A 21821-nucleotide genomic window follows, 5' to 3' on the forward strand; every position below is an offset into this window, starting at 1 on the left:
AGTTTTCAATTTTCATTTAAAATGTTCTACTAAATACAGGCCACAAATATTGTGAAAATGTATCATGTACTGCTAACGTCTGATACTTTTAGTTTTTTAACTTTAGACTTCAGTTTTTCTGAATTCCTTCTTTTTATCTTTTTGCCTGTTTCTAATAATTCACCCTTTCTGTTTTTCTATTCTGTTCATTCTTTTCCTTTCATCTTCCTTTATTGTCCTTTTCTTAATATTTTATTCCTTTTTTGTGTCTGTTACTATAAAAACTTCCTTACTTTCTCTTGCCAGATGATCATCAACCTTTAGCAGTCCCGCCTTAAAATCTAGCTATTCAAGGAATCTCACTTTATTTCTTCCCTTTATCAGGCAGATATAAGCCATACTGAATGTGATGTTCTGCATTTTTATCAATGTTTATCTGGGTCTAGGCTGGATGCTCAGTAAAACAGCGAATATATCTCTGACTTCCATACACACACACACAGAGTTATTCATCTTCTGCAGTCTGAGGTCAGCTTTCTGCTTTAGAGAATCTCAGGAAAGAGCAGATAATGGAGTACAGTGATGTATGATTCTTTATGAGCTGCTGTTCTTCAAACACAGCAGCTGGTTTTTACAGTTTCCACTGTTCTCCAGGAAATCGTAGATAATTTTCTTTCATAATAGAGGGATCATATTAGTGGAACACACAGCTTTAGTTGAGCAAAGTAGGAGCGCCAGTAGATTCACCTGTGCAGAGGCTCAGGCAGTTGTTGCTGGTTGATGAGCAATGCTTTGTGCTCTGACCTCCACTGCTGTGTCTGTCCCTCTCTCATTGTTCATGATGCACAAATTGGCATTTACCATTTATTCCTATTTCATGTCCCTTGAAAAATTAGGTGTTAAATGTGTGTATTTAAAACAATATTATATTAAAGCCTTAAATCCTGTAATTAGACTGACTATTGTTGATAGTTAATACTGTGCTTTGTTGATAGCCAAACCAAAATGACCAAGGCTCCAGAAGTCTGATGGTAGAGATGCAACAAAAGTTTGTTTTGTTCTGCTTAGTGTGCTGTATTACCAACATAGCACACTGAGGACTGGTGAAACAAAGTGAACAGAACATGGACTTTAAGTCATCTGTAATGAAACTTTTCTCTAAAAATGGGAAGAACTTGCAGCTATACCCTGAGAAGGGCCACATAGAGTCCTGTAAAAGCTGCTGTAGGAAAAAAGCAATACACGAGGTGATAGTAAGGTTTGCAAATGTAACTGGCATTCCCAGGGTGTCCAAATGCCCCTCAGCAGCCAGCTCATGGCGTGGCTCCTCAGTCCAGCTGAAGGTGTCCAAACAGGCACCAAGTGCAGGGTAGAGGTCCTGGGCACAGAACAAAAGGAGCAGAGGCAATTGAGCCGTGTCTGGCACAGTGGCATGCACAGAACTAATTTCCTGGGAGCTGAGACAGAGCTGGGAGGAAGATTGAGAAACCAGTGCTGAAAACCAGGAGTGTGACCCATGGGCTTATTAGTGACATGAAACTAATGTTGTTTTTTTAATTCTTCATTCCCCGAAATAACTCTGTCTTGTGCACTGGGCTATCCTTTGAACAGTGGTGGGGATTTTGAGGAAAGCTTGGCAGATCCTGCCAGAGCTCTGGGGTCTCTGCTGAAAACAAGAGAGTGATTTGTTGCAGCAAACATCCAGACTATTCCCTGAATCCTGCCTGGGCTGCAGCAGGCAGTGCTGGAGAGGACAGTCCCAAGCAGGCACTGCAATCCATGGGCATGAGGAAAGGGCACCAGGCTTTTCTGTGGAGAGAGGAGGCACTAAATCCTGCCCTGGCTCTGACCCAGCAGAATTGTATTTGGGCTTGTTAGATGGACACAGGCTTTCTTCTGGGAGATTAGAGAAATGGGGCTTTTTGGCAGGAGCTTAAAGATAAGTCTGGTCAGGTAATTACTTATGTCAGAAAGTTGTAAAGGAAAATTTTGGAGGCAAGTAGAACTACCGGTGTGATTTAACCCATGTTAGTCCATGGTTAATTTTCCAGGTACCTGTTTGTGTAACAAATTGCATATATCTGACTGTCTTTGTTAACAGCTTCTTCAGGGCTGTTGATCTCTTGGCTTATTTCTGTCATTCCTAAAGAAAGCACATCTTTCAAATCAGTTTTGGCATTTGAAAATCAAGTTACTATGGAGGGAAAAAAAGGTCTAAATTTAGGGAGGTTGTTATTAAGTATCTGAAATCATCTACCACACAGAGAAGGGGGGGTTGGCAATCTTGTGTCTTTGATCTTGCCATTTGTGGTCAGATTCTGGTTTTGAGATCAACAGAAAATCTTAATATCAGTTCTGTTGCTTTCTGTCAGATCATTTGTTCTTTCAGTTTTGCTTCTGAAATAGCCTCATAATCTTTTACTTCTCATAATCAAGTAAATAAATTAGATTTATTGTTGCTTTTTCAAAAGCAGAGAGAGAACAGTTGATATTTAAGTCTTTGAAAAAGCTTCACTGGCACAGGAATTTTAGGCCAACAAATAGAATTATACATTTTAGTTTGACATACTTTGTGTTTATTTAAAAAGGCTGTGGAAGACAGAGAGGGTAAAGGTTAAAATAATATTAACTGAGCCCTCCAAATCTATCAGTTTCATTCTTCTTTTCCTGAGTATTACTGTAGTCAAAGTAGTTAATCAGAATCAGAAGGCCACATTAGCATTGCTGACATGGATTTGTCAATAGTGAATTGAGAGGGTGGAAGCTGGAGGGGGAGAATAAATCCACAACAACCTAACTTCTGGCTCACACCACATCGCCAAGGCTATTTGCATTGATATCTGTAAGAAATTGTGTTAACATTAAATCTTTTAAAAAGCTGGATTCTGTTATGAGCTGAACAGTAAAATAGTTTCCTAAGACTGCTTATACTGAAAAATTTTTGGAATTTATAGTTTTGTTTTAATGTTTGCTTGAAATAATTTGGATAATTACATGCTCAGATGATGGTGTGTTTAAAAGGGTCTTTGTTAACCTCTCTGTCCTGCCATGTGCAATGGAAGCAGTGCTGGAGATGTGTTTTAGCAGCATCATGTCCTGGCATTCCACTGCCCTCGGTTCCTCCTTGTCCCCTTTGGCCAGGCTCAGGAGAGTGACCTGGCAGTGAAAAGGGTTAAATAAAAATAACATTGCTGCAAACGGACTTCATGAGATGTAGCGCGACTGTCGCTATTTCTGTTCTCTGACGTGTGCTGTGGAAGTGGGCTGATAGCAGAGCTGAGCGAGTTCCTAAGCAGAGAGAAATTTAAAAGGCAAAAAGATTGGCTCCAACAACGAGTCCAGCTGCTACTAGTACAGAAACTTGCCTTGTCTGGACAAGTTTTACTGACCCCAGTCTCTGGCTTCTGTCTCTTGCCTGGAGATGTTTTTGTGGCATAGCTGTTCCTCCTCTTTCCCCTACTAGTGCATTTTTGGTGTGAGTCTCTTTTCTCCTCCTCCTTTGCTCCTGAAAGATTTCTGGGAAGGCTGTCAGTTGTTTCTTTTTGCTGCCGAGGGAAGGAGGTGGAGGAAGGTAGTGTCTTTTTGGAGACACGGACAGGGAGAGAGGGCAGGACAGGATGAAGTGTGAACGCTGCAACTTGGGCTGATATTTCTGTACTCTGTGCTAAAATAACCTCATTCTGCTAGCAGGGGAAACTGATGTACCTGGCATCTGCCACGAGTCCCGCCCCAAACCTGTGTGAAAGGTGCAGAGATACACTGTAATTTTGATGCTCTAATAGCCATGATTGTTCCTGAAAGAGTGTTGTTTTTGTTTAAAGTAAGCTCCTTGTTACTGCAGGGGCAATTCTTTGTATGTAATCCGTGGCTTTTCTTTTATTAATGCCATGTTGTATCACAATCTGAAACCAAAACTGGGCACTGCTTTTGTTTCTTTTTCGGCTGATAATTGTCTCAAACAGTCTATCAGCCAGTCAGTTTTATTTCTAATACAAAGACTTTATTCAACCCCACTCCCAATTTAATTCTGTATGTCTCTCATCTGAACCCATACAGCACATGAATAGAATGTCAGTTGCTCACAAATCCATTGCTGTGCAGGCTTTTATATAAACAAAGTCCTAAGGATAAGCAAATGCCTTCCTTCTAATTAGCAGCATGTTTTGTGGTTCCATACATTCCAGTAATAGACAGCTCTGGTGCCTAAAATAATCCCAGGGAAAACACTCGTATGCTGTGAAGATTGGGCTGGGAGGGAGAGGAGGCAGGAAAAAGTGTTGTCTGTGTTCTTGGAAGCCTTTTCTGTCTTCATTTGGATGCTGTCAGCTTCTTTTACACAAACATTACAGCATCCAAGGGGAATTAGAAATACTTACCCATGACCACATCAGATTTTAGGTTTGTCAGGAGAAAGCAATGCAGAAGCAGGACCTTGGTCCCACTGCTTTAATTTTGGTTTCAGCATGCTGATAAATGCCTCCTAATGCTGGAAAGAGGTAAAGCTAACTGTCTAGGTGGAATACAGGAAATTTAAAAGTCTTATCTCATAGCTTAGAAATGGGTTTTGGATCTGCAAAAGTGCTGTGTAAGTCCAAAGTAAGTTATTGTCTGTTGTGGTGTCTCTAAAGTTACACAGCAGCTTCCCTTTTATTACCAGTCTGTTTTGAAGTGGTTAGGGATCACTTGGGACAGAGAGACAAAAGTGGGATGCTTCTGGTCAAATGGCTCTTAACTGAGATAATAGTGGTCAAATTGGCCTTTTAACTTCAACAAGGTTTTTTTGTGAGTCAGCTTATCCCAGCAGCAGTGGAAATAGGAAAGGCAATGGTTTTGGTTTTCCTCCTAGCCTTTTGCACCTATGCCTTTTGGCCATACCCAGTTCTGGGACCTCACTAACCTGTGTGGGGGCTAAACAATTTGAAAGTCCGTAAGCTCAGTGGCCTGAAGGACAGACAGCCAAAGGGCAGGAACAGCAGCTGATCATGGGGCAAAATTTTTACCCATTGCTAAGTGGAATGTAATCCACATTGCCAAAGCACATCAGCTAAAGTTGTGGTTTTGGGAAACAAAAACAAATGAGCTGTCTCATACAGCTGCATGTCATACATCCTTGAGGTGCAGATCTGCTGGCTGCACACAAACCAGTGCAGTCATTTTGCCATGCAAATGCCATCCTGGTTCCTAATACTTGCACCTTGCCCCATGAGGTGAGGGAGGTGAGAAAGACATAGGAGAGAGTCAATCTGATGAACAAGACATGAGCTGCCAGTATTTAATGGTGAAGATAATTAACTATTGCAACAACTTACCTAGGGGATGTGCCTGTACCTCTGTGATCTGAAATCTGTCTAAATCTAGATTGGATGCCTTTCAAAATAAGGTATTTTGGCTGAACTGCCAGTCCTTGGGCTTCATACAGGAACACAAAATGTCCTGGCATATGCTGGGCATGATGTCAGACCAGCTCATGTGGGGGACAGTTTCTATAATGCAGCTCCTGTTCTGACATTCTGCTGTTCTCCAGGCCACCACAGTGAGTTGGTGATGCAATTCCACACAGAGAAGTCCTTCCCCATAATCCCTGTGCCCCCCATACCCCTGGGGTGCTGACCAATCAGCCTTCCCACCATTTCCTTACAGTTCCTGCTTGGTCATCTGAGAGATAATGACCATCGTGATCCTGTGACCTCAGGCACTTTGGGAACCCCACAAAGAGGAGAAAACAAATGAAACATTTTCATCCTGTCCTCCCAGGAGCTTCCAGAGGTGGACATCTATAGCAGCATAAATAGTGGTGGGGAAGGAGGGCAGTGATGATCCCAGTCCATGTGTTGGGAGCCTTCCTGTGTCTCTTGGCCAATGCTGGCAGAAATTGCTTTCATTAACAAAGTGTCAGGAAGGCATCAGTGGCAAATGTGCTGACAGTGAGCAGCTGTTCTGGTGGTGTCCTCAAGGGATGGGGTGCCTGCAATCTGAGATTCTTCTTTTTTCCACACAGAAGTAATTTCCCAAAGTATTTACCATGGTTTTGATCTTTGCCCAAAACTGAAATTTCTTTTCTATGGCTGGAACAAAATTTGGATTGGAAAGGGCGAGACTCTTCACTCACCAGATGAGGTTTGACAAATGTAAAACATTGGTATGACTTTTCATTTGGTTTGGTTAGAGACAAAGATATTGCTAAAAATTCAAATATGAGAGTCTTATTTAATCATTACCCTCTTACAATGGGTGTAAGAGGCCCACATAAATATAGCTACAAAGTACTGTATTTTAATAAGCTTGGATACATTGTAAATTGACAACTTCTAGGATAATAAAAACCCCTGCTTTTATGTCCTAAAATATCATGAAGTGGGATTAAAGCTAAATTTTTAACCTTTCTTTTCCTACTTTTAAAAAATGTTGCAGCAATAGTTTGTAGTACAGAAATAAATGTGCTGGCCATGAGAGTTGGAGTGGTGCATGGCTGACTAGAGAATGTTTTTCTCATCTCCAGGACACTGTCCCCATACCAATGTCAGCAGTGGCCTCTCCAGCCCCCCAGGCAGTGCAGAAAAAGCCTAAAACTCTTGTTTTCATCACACACACAGGGGCTGTTTCACTGGAAAACTTGAGCTGCTGATATTTCTGTAGAGATCGGCTTAGATCCACGATAATGCTTCTCAAGGACTTACGTCTTCAGTTTTCTTAGCTATTTTCTGCAACTCCCTAAACAAAAATATCTCTGCTCCAAATTCAGAAAGGTCACTGTCTTCAACCACAAATTTAATTAACAGCTTTCCTCTTCTCCAGACTTTTTCATTCCCCTCTTTAGTTAATTTTAACTCAGTGTCCCACATTAGGAGCCTGTATTTTCCACTTGAGGGAGTAGATGCTCAAAGGAGTGGCCCCAGGGAAGCTCAGCTCAGTAAGTGATCACCAGTGGGAGCCAGGCTTATACACAGCATTACACCATGGAAAGCTTCCCATCTCCTGTTTCAGACAAAATGTCTACAAAAACAATACTACTACTTTGCTAAATTCCTGCATTCTGCAGATGGGAAACTCAATTTTTACAGGGAAAGCCAGGCTGTTTTGGAGCAGCTCACGGTGCTCTCTCTTTTTGCTGCTGCTGCTAATTTTTGTGAGCACCATAGAATACAGTAGAAAATTGAAACTGTGTGAAAGATCAACAAATCAGTGTAGAATGTCACGCAACAACATCTGTTAACTTTGGCTCTATCTCATATCCTCCTGACCCCCTCCTTCCCAGCTACAAGTGTCCTGTTTTGTGAGAGCCCCGAGTGACAGGGACTTGGAGGGGAGGGGTCTGGAAATGTCTTGCTGTTTCTCAGCAGTCTGAAGGTCTTGCAAAAGTACTATCTTGAGTGAAAGCTTAATGTTTGTGTGTTTCTATACTTTTAGTTATGAAACAAATGGGAATTTGCTGAATGAATTAATTGTATTGCTCTGTAAAAGTCTATCTTGAGAGCCATTATGTATGGGAGCTTACAAGGCCTGTGGAGAGAAAGGAAAGTGGCTTCCTTTTCTAATTAGGGCTTTCAGGAAATCATTGATTAGAGAATCAAGTAGGGTTGTTCAGAGACATTTGTTTGATAGTACTTCAGATAAATGAAATTAGTGCCTAATAATAATTTTCCTAGTGACACTGGAAGCTGCTGTGCTTTCTAATTGTAAGCTTACCCTGACTAAAGCTTCTTCCCCCCATCCTTCTTGTCCAAACAATTATAGCTGATGAAACATCACTTCCAATCTGTAGGTCCCAGTAGAAAAAATTTAAATCTCAAAGGAGTGATATAGTGAACAGTATGCTCTTAGTAGGATGGTGTTTATCAGGACCACGTTAATGCTTGTTCTTATATTGCATATTAAAAAAGTCAAAGGAAAACCTTGACCTTGATTATATGTAGGAATATTTTACTTTTTCTTTTTTTAACAGGGTCAGCAAATTTCATTAGCTCCCATTCAAAAGTTAGAGGAAACTTTGTATGAATATCAGCCTCTGCAAGTGGAGACATATGGACCAGAAGCTCCAGAGCCTGAAATGTTGGGAAAGCTGGGGTAAGTAAATCGGCACATTTTAATTCCCATTTTCTGGCATTATAGCTGGGATTATTACCATCTTCAGATTGCCAGGGATCTTTTTCTTCTTTCCTTTTTTTTTAGGGATCTTAACGGAATATCAGACTTCCTGCCTAACCAACATTTTGTTTGGGTGGATAAGCTGAAATTTTTGGTCCTCTTGCCTTTATAGATCTATTGAGAGCTGGACTGGATTGCATTAGTGTTTTTAAGGTTGTCCTTGGCAGTCATAGTGAAGTAGCTGTTCATTTTCAGTTGCACGGTATTAAAAAATAAATAAATAAAAATCTGGGGCTTAATTTACCCAGCTGTAAGCCAGTAAAAATATTAAAGTTGGGCTGTTTGCCATGGAAAAGGGTAGATTTACTTGTCGGCTGCTGTCTACAGTCAAACTGTGTTTGTGAGAAATGAAGCACAGAGCTTAACTTTGTCAAAAAATATAATGTGGGGTTGGTCCAGCAGCTTGGCAGCATTGTGGTGTGCATCCATGTTTTAAAGGTAGTTTGGGAGCCTTCTATGCCTGGGTAAGGGAGGTTAGGGAGTCTAGGAGTGATGTATCTGCTCTCTGAAGATGTGTTTGTAGCTGAAATGCCACCTGAAAATGGTAGCTACTGGGGGAGTGTCACCCAGCTCATCATAGCTTGACCCTCAAGGTCATCAGCACTTCCAGTGCCTGGAAAACTGCATGGCAGAACAAATGTGCAGGCTGGCAAGGCAAGAAAGAGTTTAAAAAAAATAACAGTTTACGTTTGGCTGTGCAATCTGGGAAAACTTGAGTACCGAACAAAGTAGAGGCAATTTAGTGTGCAATTTGGGAGACCACTGAAGTCCAAACAGGAATCCCATCAGTTCACTGGCATGGGCGATGTTGTATCTCGTCCAGGAAATGACAGAGGTAGATAGACTTAATAAGGTAAATAAGCAACCTAATGGTCCTTCAGAAAACTGAAGTGAGAACTGACAGTGAAAGCTGTCTGGAAGTGAGGCTGTCTCCATTTTTATTGTTTCTGTGTCCTCCTGATGCCTGTAATTTTTATTATCTGGTATCAAGCTTCTGCGACCAAGTATTAATTAGGAGTTTAAACTTGGGCAGTCTGCTTTGGCCTTGGCCACCTGTTTGGATGGAGCACAGCTGTGAGGGACCTCCAGTGTGAGAGGGGCTTGGAGGCCCCCTCAGCCTCATCACAAACAAGAAAAAGATGGCTTGTGCAGGGAGGATTCCCTTTGCCTGTGCCCCATGAATGCTGGTGTCCAAATCCATCAGGATCAGTCATCAATGTCCATTGCATTTAGTGCACCAGTTCTGAGGCAGCCCAACGCTTTGCAGAGCAAAACCCTTTAAAACCTGCAGTTGTGTCTGTGTGGGAGCATATTCAGAGTAGGGTTTGCTAACAATGCCACAGTCTTTCCTTGGAGACACTTTGAAATGTGCTGTTTTCCTCCTGTGAGCAGGACCAGCCAGGCTTGTTGGGCTTGGCTCTGGAGGTGGTGGAGGAGCCGAGGGCTGCGGGGTGGCTGCGGCAGCACGGGGAGGCTCACGGCTGCCTGGCTGGCTTGGTGGTGCCCACCAGAAGAGTTCCTCTGAGTCCCGAGGCTGTTTGCCATTCCAAAACAAATACATCAATGCTGTGGCTTCCCAGCCAGCACAGCTCTAACCCTATTCCATGGGGTGTCTGAAATACCTTAAACCGTGCAGGGCTGTTGGTTTATATATTTGTGTTTCTGTGTTTATACGAACTCATGCGCATTTCCTGTTGATGATGAATGCTTAACTAACGCTCCTCTGTCCCTGCTTTGGGCTGTGCAGGCAGCTGCACACAGCTGCCTGGCTGAGGCAGAAGAGCTGGGCACAATGTAAACCTCTCCAGCTAAAGACTTTTAGTTTCCTGTTCATTTGCACTTATAAAAGGCCATGCTGGATGGGGTTTTGAGCCACCTGGCCTAGTGGGTGGCATCCCTACCCATAGCAGGGGGGTTGGAACTACATGGTCCTTAAGGTCCTTTCCAACCCAAACCATTCTAAGATTCTGAATGTATTTAGTTGTTTCTATTTTTTTTTGTTTTCAATTTTAGTTTCTCTTCCTTTTAATTTTCCTGTTAAAAACTTTGTAGCCTGACATTTATTGCTGCTAAATAGTTCCCTCAATGTCCAGGCTGTTATCTGAGTTTCTGGAGCCAGAACTATTGCAAAGACAATTGTCAACTTCGTGACTTTGAAGTCACTTCAGGTAGCATAATTCATTGACTTTTTTTTCTTAAAGATATGTTTTTTTTAATCTTCAAAACACTCAATACAATGAGTTTTTTGAATATTTCTTAATCTCTAACCTTCTGCAAGACCTGCTTTATGTTTCAGCATTTTTTTCTTAGTGAGTTGCTGTAATGAAGGACACAGCTGGCAAGAAGGTTTTAGCGAAGAGCAAGAAAAGGGGTGAATACTTATGGGGTCATGTAGAACATTTGTAAGGAATCTTTTATAATTAAAAAAAAAAGCTTTTTAAGATACTTTTAAAATACTTTTCAAAAAACGTAATGAGCAGACCATAAACTTGATTTTGCATTTTTCCACTGCTCTTCTTATTTGCATATTTTGGAAATGAGTAAATTTATGTTTAAATTGTTCTTACAAATTTGTTTTCCATTTCCCCTGGGGATGTAAATTTTCTTTTTTTTTTTCTTAAGTACAGCAGAAAAGCATTAACATCCTTGTGCATTTTTTGTTAGGGTGTTGGAAATCTGAGAATAATGAAGATTTAGGATTTCTTTTTTCCTTCAACACAAATGATTGGTATAATGTGTAAGGGCTGGTGTCCTTCAGTCTCCAATGAAGGTCACTTTGGTTGTTCAGACTCGAGGACCAGCTCATGCCTGTCTCAGCTGTCAGATGGAAACGTGACTTGGAAAAGGGGAGAGGATGTGTGAGAGCATCTCCCAAACATGTGGTGCTGCCCTTGCAGGAAAATGGGGTCTTGGATCACTGGAACATGCCCATCCTTGGGGTGGCTTCTGCAGCTGCCTGTCCCTCCACGATGACTTACAGCCCTGGGTCTGTGTGGCTTTGTCACTGCTCTGAATTACTGAAGTGCTCAGGGACGTGCCCTGGGAAATGGTTGGTTTGTGCACGGAGCTGGGGGCAGCCTGCTGATGGTTTGGAGAGAGATCCCTGCCTTATCAAGGGCTCTGCTGCCACTTCTGCTGTCACCACAAACTATTAGTTTGGACTGAAGTGGGAAGTGTCACCTTTTGGTTCAAATTGGTGCAAATCTGTTGAATTGCTTTTTGGGGAGATGTGTGGCTGCAAGAGAGCACGAGGAGCACCTGGGTGCTTGGGCACTTGCTGCCAGTGCTTGGAGGTTTTCTTAAATGGGAAAAAAAGGCTTGTCTCTCTTAATTTTTTTTTTTCTTCCTGATGTTTTTGCTGAATATGCTGAATTTGTGTGGTTGGAGGTCTGCATTTTTCTTACTGGAAAACAAAAGAAATGAAAAATATAACAAACTGACGTTCCAAGTAGAGAAAGAATAACACAGGATGGGGATGGAAAGTAGTTGTGTTGCTTTAAAAATGTATGTTTGATACATTTTGTAGTTTTGATTTTAAAGGAAAAACAAAACAAAAAAGCCCCAGAGGATCCAAATGATTTTTTTTTTGGAGGTCCTGAAGAATGTAAAGACATTCCTGACAGTAATTGTCTGTTTTACAGGAGTGGCCACACAGCAACCACCAAATTTTACAGCTGGGAAGAGCCATACACAAGCTACTTAAAAATTGACTATAAATTGAGAATCTGCTTATGTGATTAGCATTTTGGGTAAAGATATATAAACTTCATGACTCAAGGTTTAGAAGCAGACTCTAGTAATCCAAAGTAAATAATACTCAACACAGTGCCAGTCATATCCTCACCATTCTCATAAAATTGAGGTAATTTACAAGTCAGGTTAAAAATTTCTCTTTGCAGCAGACCTTGTAATCAAGTCAAGCCTGGTCTGCTTAAAATAAAATTGTCTTTCCTACTTAGCTTTGGAAAGATCCAAGCTGAATATATATATGGGTGTATATAAAAAAATCAAGTTTCCTCCAAAAATATTTTCTTTAGGGGAAAATGTGACTTCTCTTTGATCTATCAACTTGTTTTCATGTATAATCACATTGTTAGGAGCACCCTGGTTAATGTTTTGTTTAAACAAGATGCAGAAAAAGAAGTTCAATAGTAAACACTAATCTAATGAAGACAGGTAATATACTTAGATAAATTAAAAATTAAATCTAAATGTAATTTTAAGAGTTGAGGGGGTAAGTACTGAAGCAGAGTGGGAGTGCTGTAAAAATCTGTACATACAATGAATGGTTTTAACCCACTGTGCTTCTTCTTATGAACAACTGGGTTGATTAATTCATTTTTTCCTAGTGTAGGACAGCTCAGGCATTTTAAATTTTGCATTAAGATGAGGTTGGGTTTCATATCTGTTAGAGCTTTGTTAGTGTTTAATTTTTAACCTTCACTTCAAGTGGAAAATTTCTGCATATTTCTTTGTTGTACAGTGTTGTAGTGTAATTTGAAACACATGTAGAGTTCTGGCACTTAATCTAGAAATGACTCGTGTAACTTCTTTGCTGTCAGTCATTGTGATTTTTTTTTTTTTTTAAGTGAGGCAATAGTCAGGATGGTCTCCAAACTATTCTTACAGCATAGCTGAGCTGGTCTTTGGCTGGATTAGCTTCTGCTAGAACCCTGTCAGTGTCTGTGTAGGGTTCGAGGCAGTGAAATAACTGAGAATTGATTTTGAATGGATGACAGAACTGCTGGGCTTTAAAAGTCCATAGCAGGTGATTTTTCACATCTGCTCTGTCACTGGGGTATGCAGATATTTCTTGAATCTTGGAAAAGGAGAAAAGCCACAAATGAAGGGCTGATTTGATCTGCTTTGGCCCATTGGGTTTGAACACTGAATTCATTCTACTCCTTTTAATGGAATCTAGTCTCTCAATAAGCTCAGTAGTCAGAGTCTAAAGATTGAGTAAGAGCAAGGGAAGCTTGTCTTGCTTTGGAGGGAACATAGAGGGCTGCACTCCTTGCAGGAATTCTCTTGGCTACCAAGGCATATGGTCTGAATTTCCCAGAGTCTCCTGTTGCAGGGCCTGATCCTCAGCCGTGAGATTTCTGTCTTCTGCAAAGTGTTTTGCATTGGGTACCTAATGAATGAGATTGGCAGGAAAGGATTATTCTTTAAAGACTCATCTACAGTTTCCATACAACCTTTTCTTTTTTGTTCATTTTATCATGAATAATTGAATAAAATCCCATGAATGGCAAAACAAGTACTGTGTGGGTGCCCTTTTTTGGAATCATGAATATGGCCAAGTGTGCTGTCTCTCAACAGAGCTGCCTGTAAACCATCTTGACCTGGTTTGATATAGAAACTGTCTGGTGTTGCTTTAGCATTCCACAGAAATCCTACAGCCTTCATTTTAGGATTTTTGGAAGGACACAAATTTAATATAGGGGAGGTAGATTAGCACTAATTTTTCCAGCTGAATGGAAATCAAGGAGTGCAGCCTTTAGTAAGTCTGAAATCTTACTGTTTAAGGAATCAGCTTTCTGGCAAAAAAGTCTATGAACATTTCAAACGACACCCCGCAGAATATGGTGTTTTGCATGGAGCTCTTCTGTCAAGGTCATTAGCAATTGAATATATTAAAAGTGGACTGCTTATGAAATGGAGAGTTTTGTTTCCTGTCCGCCCACCTGTGGGTACAGTGTGGGTTCTGTAACTGTAAAAGGTCTCAGGAGGGTTATGAAAACAGAGAATATGGAAAATATATAAAGAAATAAAGAAGGAAGCCTGCATATACCACGCAGTTTCTTACATGTAAAGCTGGCTGTAGCTGTGTGTTTACCACTAAATTAACCTCAAAAGCTGGCCCTGACAGCAGAATGTCCATGGTGATTGTTTTTGTTGGCCTTTGGCTTCAAAATTAACTCATCGATCTAACATGAGTCTCTGTGCTCAGAATACCGGTCTGGTAATGTTTTTTTACTTTTTCATGCAATCATGGAAAAAATATGTTTCTGCTCGAAGCAGTTGTCAAACAAGCTTCTTTCATCGACAATCAGACACAGGGCAGCTGAGTAAGGCTGTTTAGTCTAGAATAAATACTCGTGAGATTACAAGGTCGCTGTAGGAAATGTAATTATACCATTTATTCCAGAATAGTCTTTCTGTAGCATGGGCTTGCCGAATACTAAATCATACATTCATTAAAATACTTACAATATGAAGAGGGGGAAAAAAAAAAATATCAGAGCCTTAACGGAATGGAGATTTGTCTGCAAACTGTGCTACAGGATCAAGCAGTAAATATTTAAAAATCAGGATGGTAACACTGGCTTTATTATTGAGAGTTTGTAGGAGGCAAACCCTGAGTTGTCTCTGCAGGTTTGGAGGCAGTGCTGCTAAGTGGGCAGCTGAAAGGTGTCAGGCAAAGTTGTCTGCTGATGGATTATAATGTGTCAGGAGGCATCCAGCAATTGTGTGGGCCAAATGCCCTATTTTCTGTGCTCTTTGTGTCTCAGCAAATCAAAGCCTTGTTACTACCAGCCACTTAAAAAGACCTGATTGTCTGTGGCAGTTCTTATCTGTTATTGAAAGCCCTTCTTTGCTTTCATCCTTCCCTCCATCCCCTGCATTGATATTGCTGTTGAAGTCTGGTTCTCTTGTGACTCTGTATGTCCACAGGCTTTCCTCCTTAGCTGCTGTATTTTGGTAGAAGTTAAATTTTAGGACTTCTGTTGCATCTCTGAAATGATGTGGTAAATTTGAGATCAGTAGTTTTTATTTTAAGTATTCTCCTTTTCTTTACATTTTTCCTTCCTTGCTTCTCCTGCACTCCATCATGTTGCCCTTTTTGAGTCTTTCTCTGGCTCCTTAGCCAGATGGATAATTGCACTGGGAATTGTGTGGTTGCCACAAGAAAAACAATATGTTTTACACATGCGGGAGAGATCTGTCCTGATTATCTCTCACTTCCAACAGCAGGGCCTCAGTGTCCTCCAGTTTTTGTAGTTCTTCCTGTGACAGAGCCCCAGATGCTTTCTTTGAGCCCAGTGTTATAGTACAGAGGCAGGAACACAGTGATGGGGAGCAAAGCCTGTCTGATGGAGCGTGTGGGAGCTCATGGAAATCCATTGCTGAGCTCCTCCTCTTCATCAGCATCTGCTCCTGCTCTGTGCTTGGCTGTCAGGAGAGATGGCACAGCAAGGACTTGCTCTGGGGCAGTCTAAGAAAACCCTGGGATTTTCTTCTGAAGGTTTATTTGGATGCAATAATCTTAAATTATTTAGTCTCAGATATACTTGAAGTAGAAAGGTAATGAGCATCCTATTTGAATTTGCCTTCTGAAACATTTGTAAAAAATCATTGCAATAAAAATTTGGAAAGGAGGAGAGAGAGGCTTCCTAAGCCCTTCAACACTGCTGTTTAAGAAGGGGGGGGTTATGTTAAATGAAAATATTTAGCCAGAGACAGCCAGCAAAATAGACTCATAAAGAGGAAAATAAACTCAGAAATGATGCATCATCTTGACTCTGACACTGATAAATACACTTGTAAAGCAGCATTCTGAATGAAAATTTTGTTCAGGTATCAAATAGCTGAAAAGGTGAGTTATTACTTTCCTTACATGGCAGAGGGAAGCATGAGGTGTTGAAGCTTTCTGCAGCTTTTGAAGCAGTAGTTTGTGATTCTTTAATCCCCTTCAGATGGCTTTTTTGAAGGACTCTAATGCTTAAAGCTTCTCCAAAGAGTGCTTAGTGGTAGCAATGAAGGATCTCTTCCTGAAGGAGCAGGTCAGTTGCCAAAGTCAGTAATTCCAGTGATAAATTTCATCCTATATATGCAACTGCTCTTAGTCCTGATAATGATGGATGACAAGATTTTTAAGGGTTGGGCTGGCAGTCTCTGTTTTCTTATTTTGATACTGATCCTGTAGGCCCTCAGATTAGATCATGCTGGAGGGAAAAGTGGAGCCAGAGAACTTTTCCTAAGAGTTAATGATATCCCATCGCAAGTGTGTTCTTCTTTATTTTTCCTCATTTCCTTAAAAAACACCCCAAAACATCCAAGTCTTCCACACCCATAAGAATTGGGATTTCTGGCTCCTTCCATTCCAGCAGTTTGTGCATCTGTCCCTAATGGTTGTCACACTTGCTGGAACAGCAGAGATTTTCAGGATAACTGAGATCAGAGCTGCTGCATGGAAGGGAATGGTTGGACAAAGAGGGGGGACCCTAAAAGTACCTTGACTGAAGATCTTTGGATGTTTGAAATTGGAAGATGTCCAAGGACAGGTTAAAGGTTGTTATCTCAGGTGCCTTTTGAAGTTAGAGACTTCATGTTGGGTCAAGGGGGCAAAATACATAATATGGCTTTCCTATCATGCATTATAGCTGTTTCTGTGTTTTTGTTTTGTTTTGTGTGGATTTTTTTTTTTTTTTTTTTTTGTGTGTGTGTGTGTGTGTGTTAGTGGTGCTGCTTAGAGGGGATTGAGGAATTAAAATGGTTGGCTGGAGATTATATACACACATTTAGGAACCAATTTCATGGCTTTGGTTTTAAAGCCTTGCTTGCAGTTATTTGAAAACTGTTCTAGGTAAACAAGACATGCAGTGCCGGGCTTCCAGAAAGAATTGAGTTGTTCACTTCTCCCTCTTCCAAATTGAAGCATTTGAGTTAGGCTGTGTTTCTAATAACAAAACAGAGGTTTGAACATAATGGGACTTCACAGCTGAACTATTGCTCAGGCTTGGAGGTAACACCACCATATTTTTGTTTCTTTAACTGGTATTAAATGTAAAAACATAAATCCCTTTCAGTGGGAGACGAGAAGGGGAGATGGTTTTCATTTGGCATAATTTCCTGTGAGACGTGGTTCTAAACAAGGCCCATATTTACACAAGACAATACAGTTTTACATGTTCTGGTATATCCAGCACATTTTAAAATTGTTTAGCCAGCCCCGGGTATTAAATACCTTCACAATAAATGTGTTTAATAAAAGTAGATGAAGTTTGAAATAATTTTTTAATAATTTTACAGTAGAAACACCAGTTAAATCAACCCCACTGCAGTAATAAATGTCACAAAAACAATTAATTATAGTTGCTTGCCACTGCAAAATCAATTGTGTAACTGTTCTTCTAAAACTGACTTTTACATTACTAAATCCTAAACACTACACTTCTGTAACTTGTCAGAATCAGGTTTTGGTTAATAGATATTTTCAGTGATGTAATGGGAACTTCTGGCATGGAGTCAGAATATAATGGACTGTGATTAATGTTTTAATAAGCACTTTTCTTCTACTTATGATGCAGCAGTGAAATGGTTTCCTGCTTAGATTGATAGAAAAGCAGGTGTGCGTACATACTTTTTTCTTTCAGTAAGAATAAATTTCCCAATGCTTCTGCTTGAAAACATTTAATATTTTTCCTTGAGTCAAACACTGCTGATCTGGGGGTTTCACTTTGTTTGCTTTAAATCCAGCTATTGCTGATATTTGTCAGCTGAAAGTGGAGGGTGCCATGGAAACCTATTCAGTACTTAAAGTAATTGCTTTATAAAAAAGGAAACTCATTAGTTTAAAAAATAGTTTTGATATATTGACATTTTCTTCAGTGGAAGGATTTGTTTAAAATAGTGTTGGAGTAATTTGAAAGTGTGCAAGAACACATACAGTGTTGAAAATATTAGCAGGTTAGATTTATTATGGAGGTTGATGTAATACACTTGCTACATCATGCTTGGTTACTTTTGTCCTGGAAGTAGTTGTGTTATTCTGTATTTTAAATATTTCTTTTTTTAGGAAAAAAAAAATTGATAAATAAGAAAGTATTTTAGTCACTGCTTTTAATGACCTATCAATCCAGATCTTTTACAGGTATAGCTTTTTTTTTTGCTTAGAGCTCAAGTCAGGTCTTGTCCTGTTGGTGTTTCTTCTAAGATGATGCTAAAGGTGAGCAAATTCTTCAGGGTCTTTTACATCCTAATGACACCTGGTGATGGTTTTGCACTTGGTCTCCACTATTCCTCTGCAGAGGAATAGATATACACACATAGGAAAATGATATATATATATAACCACAGATCATGAGGACTGTCTTCTGAGGAAAACAAAGTCATCTTTCTTTCCTTCTCCTCTGTCCTGGTAGACTTGATAGGAACAGTGCATATACCTGTGATGAGGAGAGAGAAGAGGGTGAAACCTGTAGAAAGAGAGGTCCCATGTCTTGCTGGCATCATTCCCCTAGCCTGGATTGCAGGTCCCTATGCTCTCCACCTCTGAAAGCTGGGTGAGTCTTTCTGGAAGGATGGAGAAGGTGCTGAGGTCCTGGCTCCAGTGCAGGCGCTTTTCTCCCATCTCCGGACTCCTGTCGCCGTTAATTGAGATTCAAGATAATAGATTCTCCATCCCTTTGTTCTTTCCCCTAAACCTGGAATCTTACTGACTCCTCTGTTCTCAGAAGCATCGACCCATGCTTTAATTTTTCCATCAACTTTGGAAAAAATGCAGATATCAGCATACTTGTGTTTTTAATATTTATTGAGAATTTACCAAGCAGCCTCTCTACCTTGGGTTTGTGCCAGCTCTCTCTACTGGGGTAGTGTCTGCCTTGCACAGAGGTTACTTATGGTTTCCTTTATTTGCTACTGCTGCATTTGTCTAGTTCTCCCTTAAAAAGATGCAGGAGGTGAGTGCTGGCTGCTATCTTTATTTTCTGACTCTCTTCCAGAGTTCATGAGGAAATGCTCCTGAATAAAGCCAAAAAAATTCTACACCTCTTCTCCCCTTCCTGTCATTAGAAGGTTCTCTCTCTCTTCCCCCTCTTTTTACATTTAGGCCCTGATGGATTGGGCAGACTTCTTGCTCTGTGGTCGTTGATTCTACTAATTGTCAAAAGCTATTCCAGAAATGAGAGCGAAGAGATTTTGCACTCTGAGGCCATCTCAAAACTTGGAAGCATAAAGGCTCTGCTGTTCCAGACTCTCTTCAGCACACAGTTAATTTTGGAATGAAAAGTCCCACAGATATAGAGTCTGCAAACAATCTGAAATAAGGAAACAATATCTTGCCTTTTTATTTTTTCCCTTGTTCCATGATGTAGGTGCATCCTGCTCTTTTTCTCCCCAGAAGCAAGGCAAGTATTGTTGTGAAGGTGTGAATGCAATGGGCAGTTTGCTTTCAGGAGTCTGCTGTGACTGAGCAGTCCCTTGCCTTGAGCAGTTTGGGCCATAGGATCCTTCTTGATCTTTTGGCTTTTGTCTAAGAACAGTCACTGAAGTTGTTATTTTTGTATTTTGCATTTATTACCTCTCTCTTTTCTGCTCACCCGGAAGTGCTCTGTAGATTTTTTTAGTTCTGCTGTATTTACTCAATTTATCCAGGCCTTGGAAAAGCTTTGAGTAGGAGAAGAACACACAAAATTGGAGTTGCCCAGTTCTACAAACATCTGAGCAATTGACAGTGTGGTAACAGACCCTGGAGGTGACAGCAAGGACAGCTCAGTGCAGCTCCTTCCTCACCATTTTCACCAGTTCTCACAGTTAACACCTCCAGACTCCTTCCCTGCTTTCTCCAAAGAGCTGTAGGAAGTTCATATGTTGCTTGACTTGTTTCTGGCTCTGGTGTCAAAACACTAATCTGAAAAACTCCCATTGAACTTGTTTGGGTGCTGAGCATGGTAGGTTTAAAAATAAATAAAAGCTCGCCACAGGTCCAGTTCTGCTCCCAGACCTGGCAGAGGAATTTGTAGTGGCTTCAGTGGGACCAGGATTAGACCTTACAGAAGTGCCTTTAATGTTCCTGCCCTTGGGCACTCTGGGTAGATACTTTCTTTTGCAACACAGAGGATGAACTGTGTGTGCTCCCAGACTCTTCCACATAATTGAGGAGTGTGCTCACATGGCAAATGGAGCAAAGGAATGCAGCTACCTGTAGGACAGAGGGTGGGCAGTGGAGCCTGGTGCTGGTGCTCTTCATCCCCGAGTTCACAGATATTTGGCTTTTCTGGGAGCTGTTGGCTGCTGGTTGATTTTCCTGTATTTCAAAACAAATGCTGAAAACTTGCCTGGAGCTCTCTGCTCAGATCAGCTGCCCATATGTACTACAGCAGCAGGTTTTACAGGCTGTCTGCCCTGGGAATTGAAAACCAGAAAAAGAAAAGAAAATCAATGTATTTCCTTTTAATGCTATTTTTGTCTCCTTAGAAAAAGACCATGAATGGGGCTAGCCAATAGATGAGATTTCAATGCTCGTGTATGGCTCCATTTCATGCCTTCCTCATGCACATGTGCATTGTTTCTTTTTGTTTTTCTTCTTTCTCCCATTGGTGCTTTGGTTCATTACATGAAAAATGGAAATATCTGATTTATAATATCAGCATTAGGTTCTGGGAAGTACTTGCTACTTGCAGTAGAGAGAAACACACAGAGGTGTCTGGGTGAAGGTGATACTACAGGCTCCTGGTGTGTGCAAAGAGCAGTGCATCCTCTATTTTGGGCTTTAAAGGATGTTATTTGCAACAAATCCCAGGGTTTTTGTCGACTCATGACTTATATTTTGGTTTTATTCAGCATTTTTTTTGTCCTTTGAGGGCTCCAGCAGCTGAAACAGCATCGTCTTACCACATGGCAGTTTCAGCTGAGCCTGGTGTTTGAAATGGCAACACTGCTAAATGTTTGTGATTTGTTTTTAGAACACCATTTCAGCTGCCAGTTTCCTTGAGAAAGCAAAAACAATATGAAAAGCAAGAAATACAAATAAAGTAGAGGCTTTAAAATACTTCTGATGTACAAAAAAACCCACCCAAACCAAAAAAACTAAACACAAAACATGCAGAAGACATGCTGAATTTTTCAGAATTTCTTGAATATGAAAAACACATCTAAATAAGCATGTATGTTCCTGGATTCCCTTCACCTTTTCTCTAACTTATGATTGATTAAATTCTTTCTTAATGAGCTGTTTCCAAACATTTTGCTTTTCCTTTGATAAAAGGCTTGGGTGCTCCCAAAAGGATAGCTGCTACATGGTGAGGGTAGATATAGGGGAGGATGAGAGTTCCCCAAAACTCTTCTTCCTGACAAAGTGGTGAAGAAACTGCAGTGGTACCATGAATTTTTTCAGGGAGAGGGTAGGATTTAGGGTGCCAGGAATAACTGCTTTGAGGGGATAATCTGTGTGCCCAGGAAAGCTGTTTCTTCTGCTGGAATTATTTTATTAATACCTATCTTTGTGCATGGCTATGTGTGTTTGCAGATATTGTTGTGGATCATTTTACATTTACAGTGATAACTCCTTGGAGTTACTGCTGTTGTATTAGGTGTTCTGTATGTCTGCAGTACAGTGAGTTTTTCAGTAAGTACAGCTGAAGCTCAGTGTTTTGCCCCAGAAAAGAGAAGGTAACACTCAGAGCTCACTGCAGGAAAAGCAGGGTGAATTCTGAATTCCTCTACTTTGATACTATTTTGTGTCTGTATCCACCTCCTTACCTCCAGGAGAAACCAGAGCCCAGGTTTTGTAAGTCAGGCACCATTTTCTGTGTTGTTTCCAGGATTAATTAATTTGTGGTGCTGTGTTTGTGTGACCTGTTCTTAGCTCCTGCCTGTGTGACCTTTGCTATTAAGCTGTCTCTAACTGGAAAAAGTCCATATTAGTAAGTGCTACGCAGATTAATTTGAATAATTTATCCATTTCCTGA

At 40.6% G+C, this 21821-nt stretch overlaps 1 protein-coding gene across 1 annotated transcript in view; it reads left to right on the plus strand.

The window, feature by feature from the left end:
• MNAT1 (MNAT1 component of CDK activating kinase) overlaps positions 1 to 21821 on the plus strand; it is a 117840-nt gene that overhangs the window by 74306 nt on the left and 21713 nt on the right. Inside the window, exon 7 of the mRNA XM_021554535.3 lies at positions 7922 to 8043. Coding sequence (XP_021410210.1) covers positions 7922 to 8043 — 122 coding nt within the window. The remainder of the gene's footprint in view (positions 1 to 7921; positions 8044 to 21821) is intronic.

Source organism: Lonchura striata, chromosome 6 (assembly GCF_046129695.1).
Source record: "Lonchura striata isolate bLonStr1 chromosome 6, bLonStr1.mat, whole genome shotgun sequence".
NCBI lineage: Eukaryota > Metazoa > Chordata > Aves > Passeriformes > Estrildidae > Lonchura > Lonchura striata.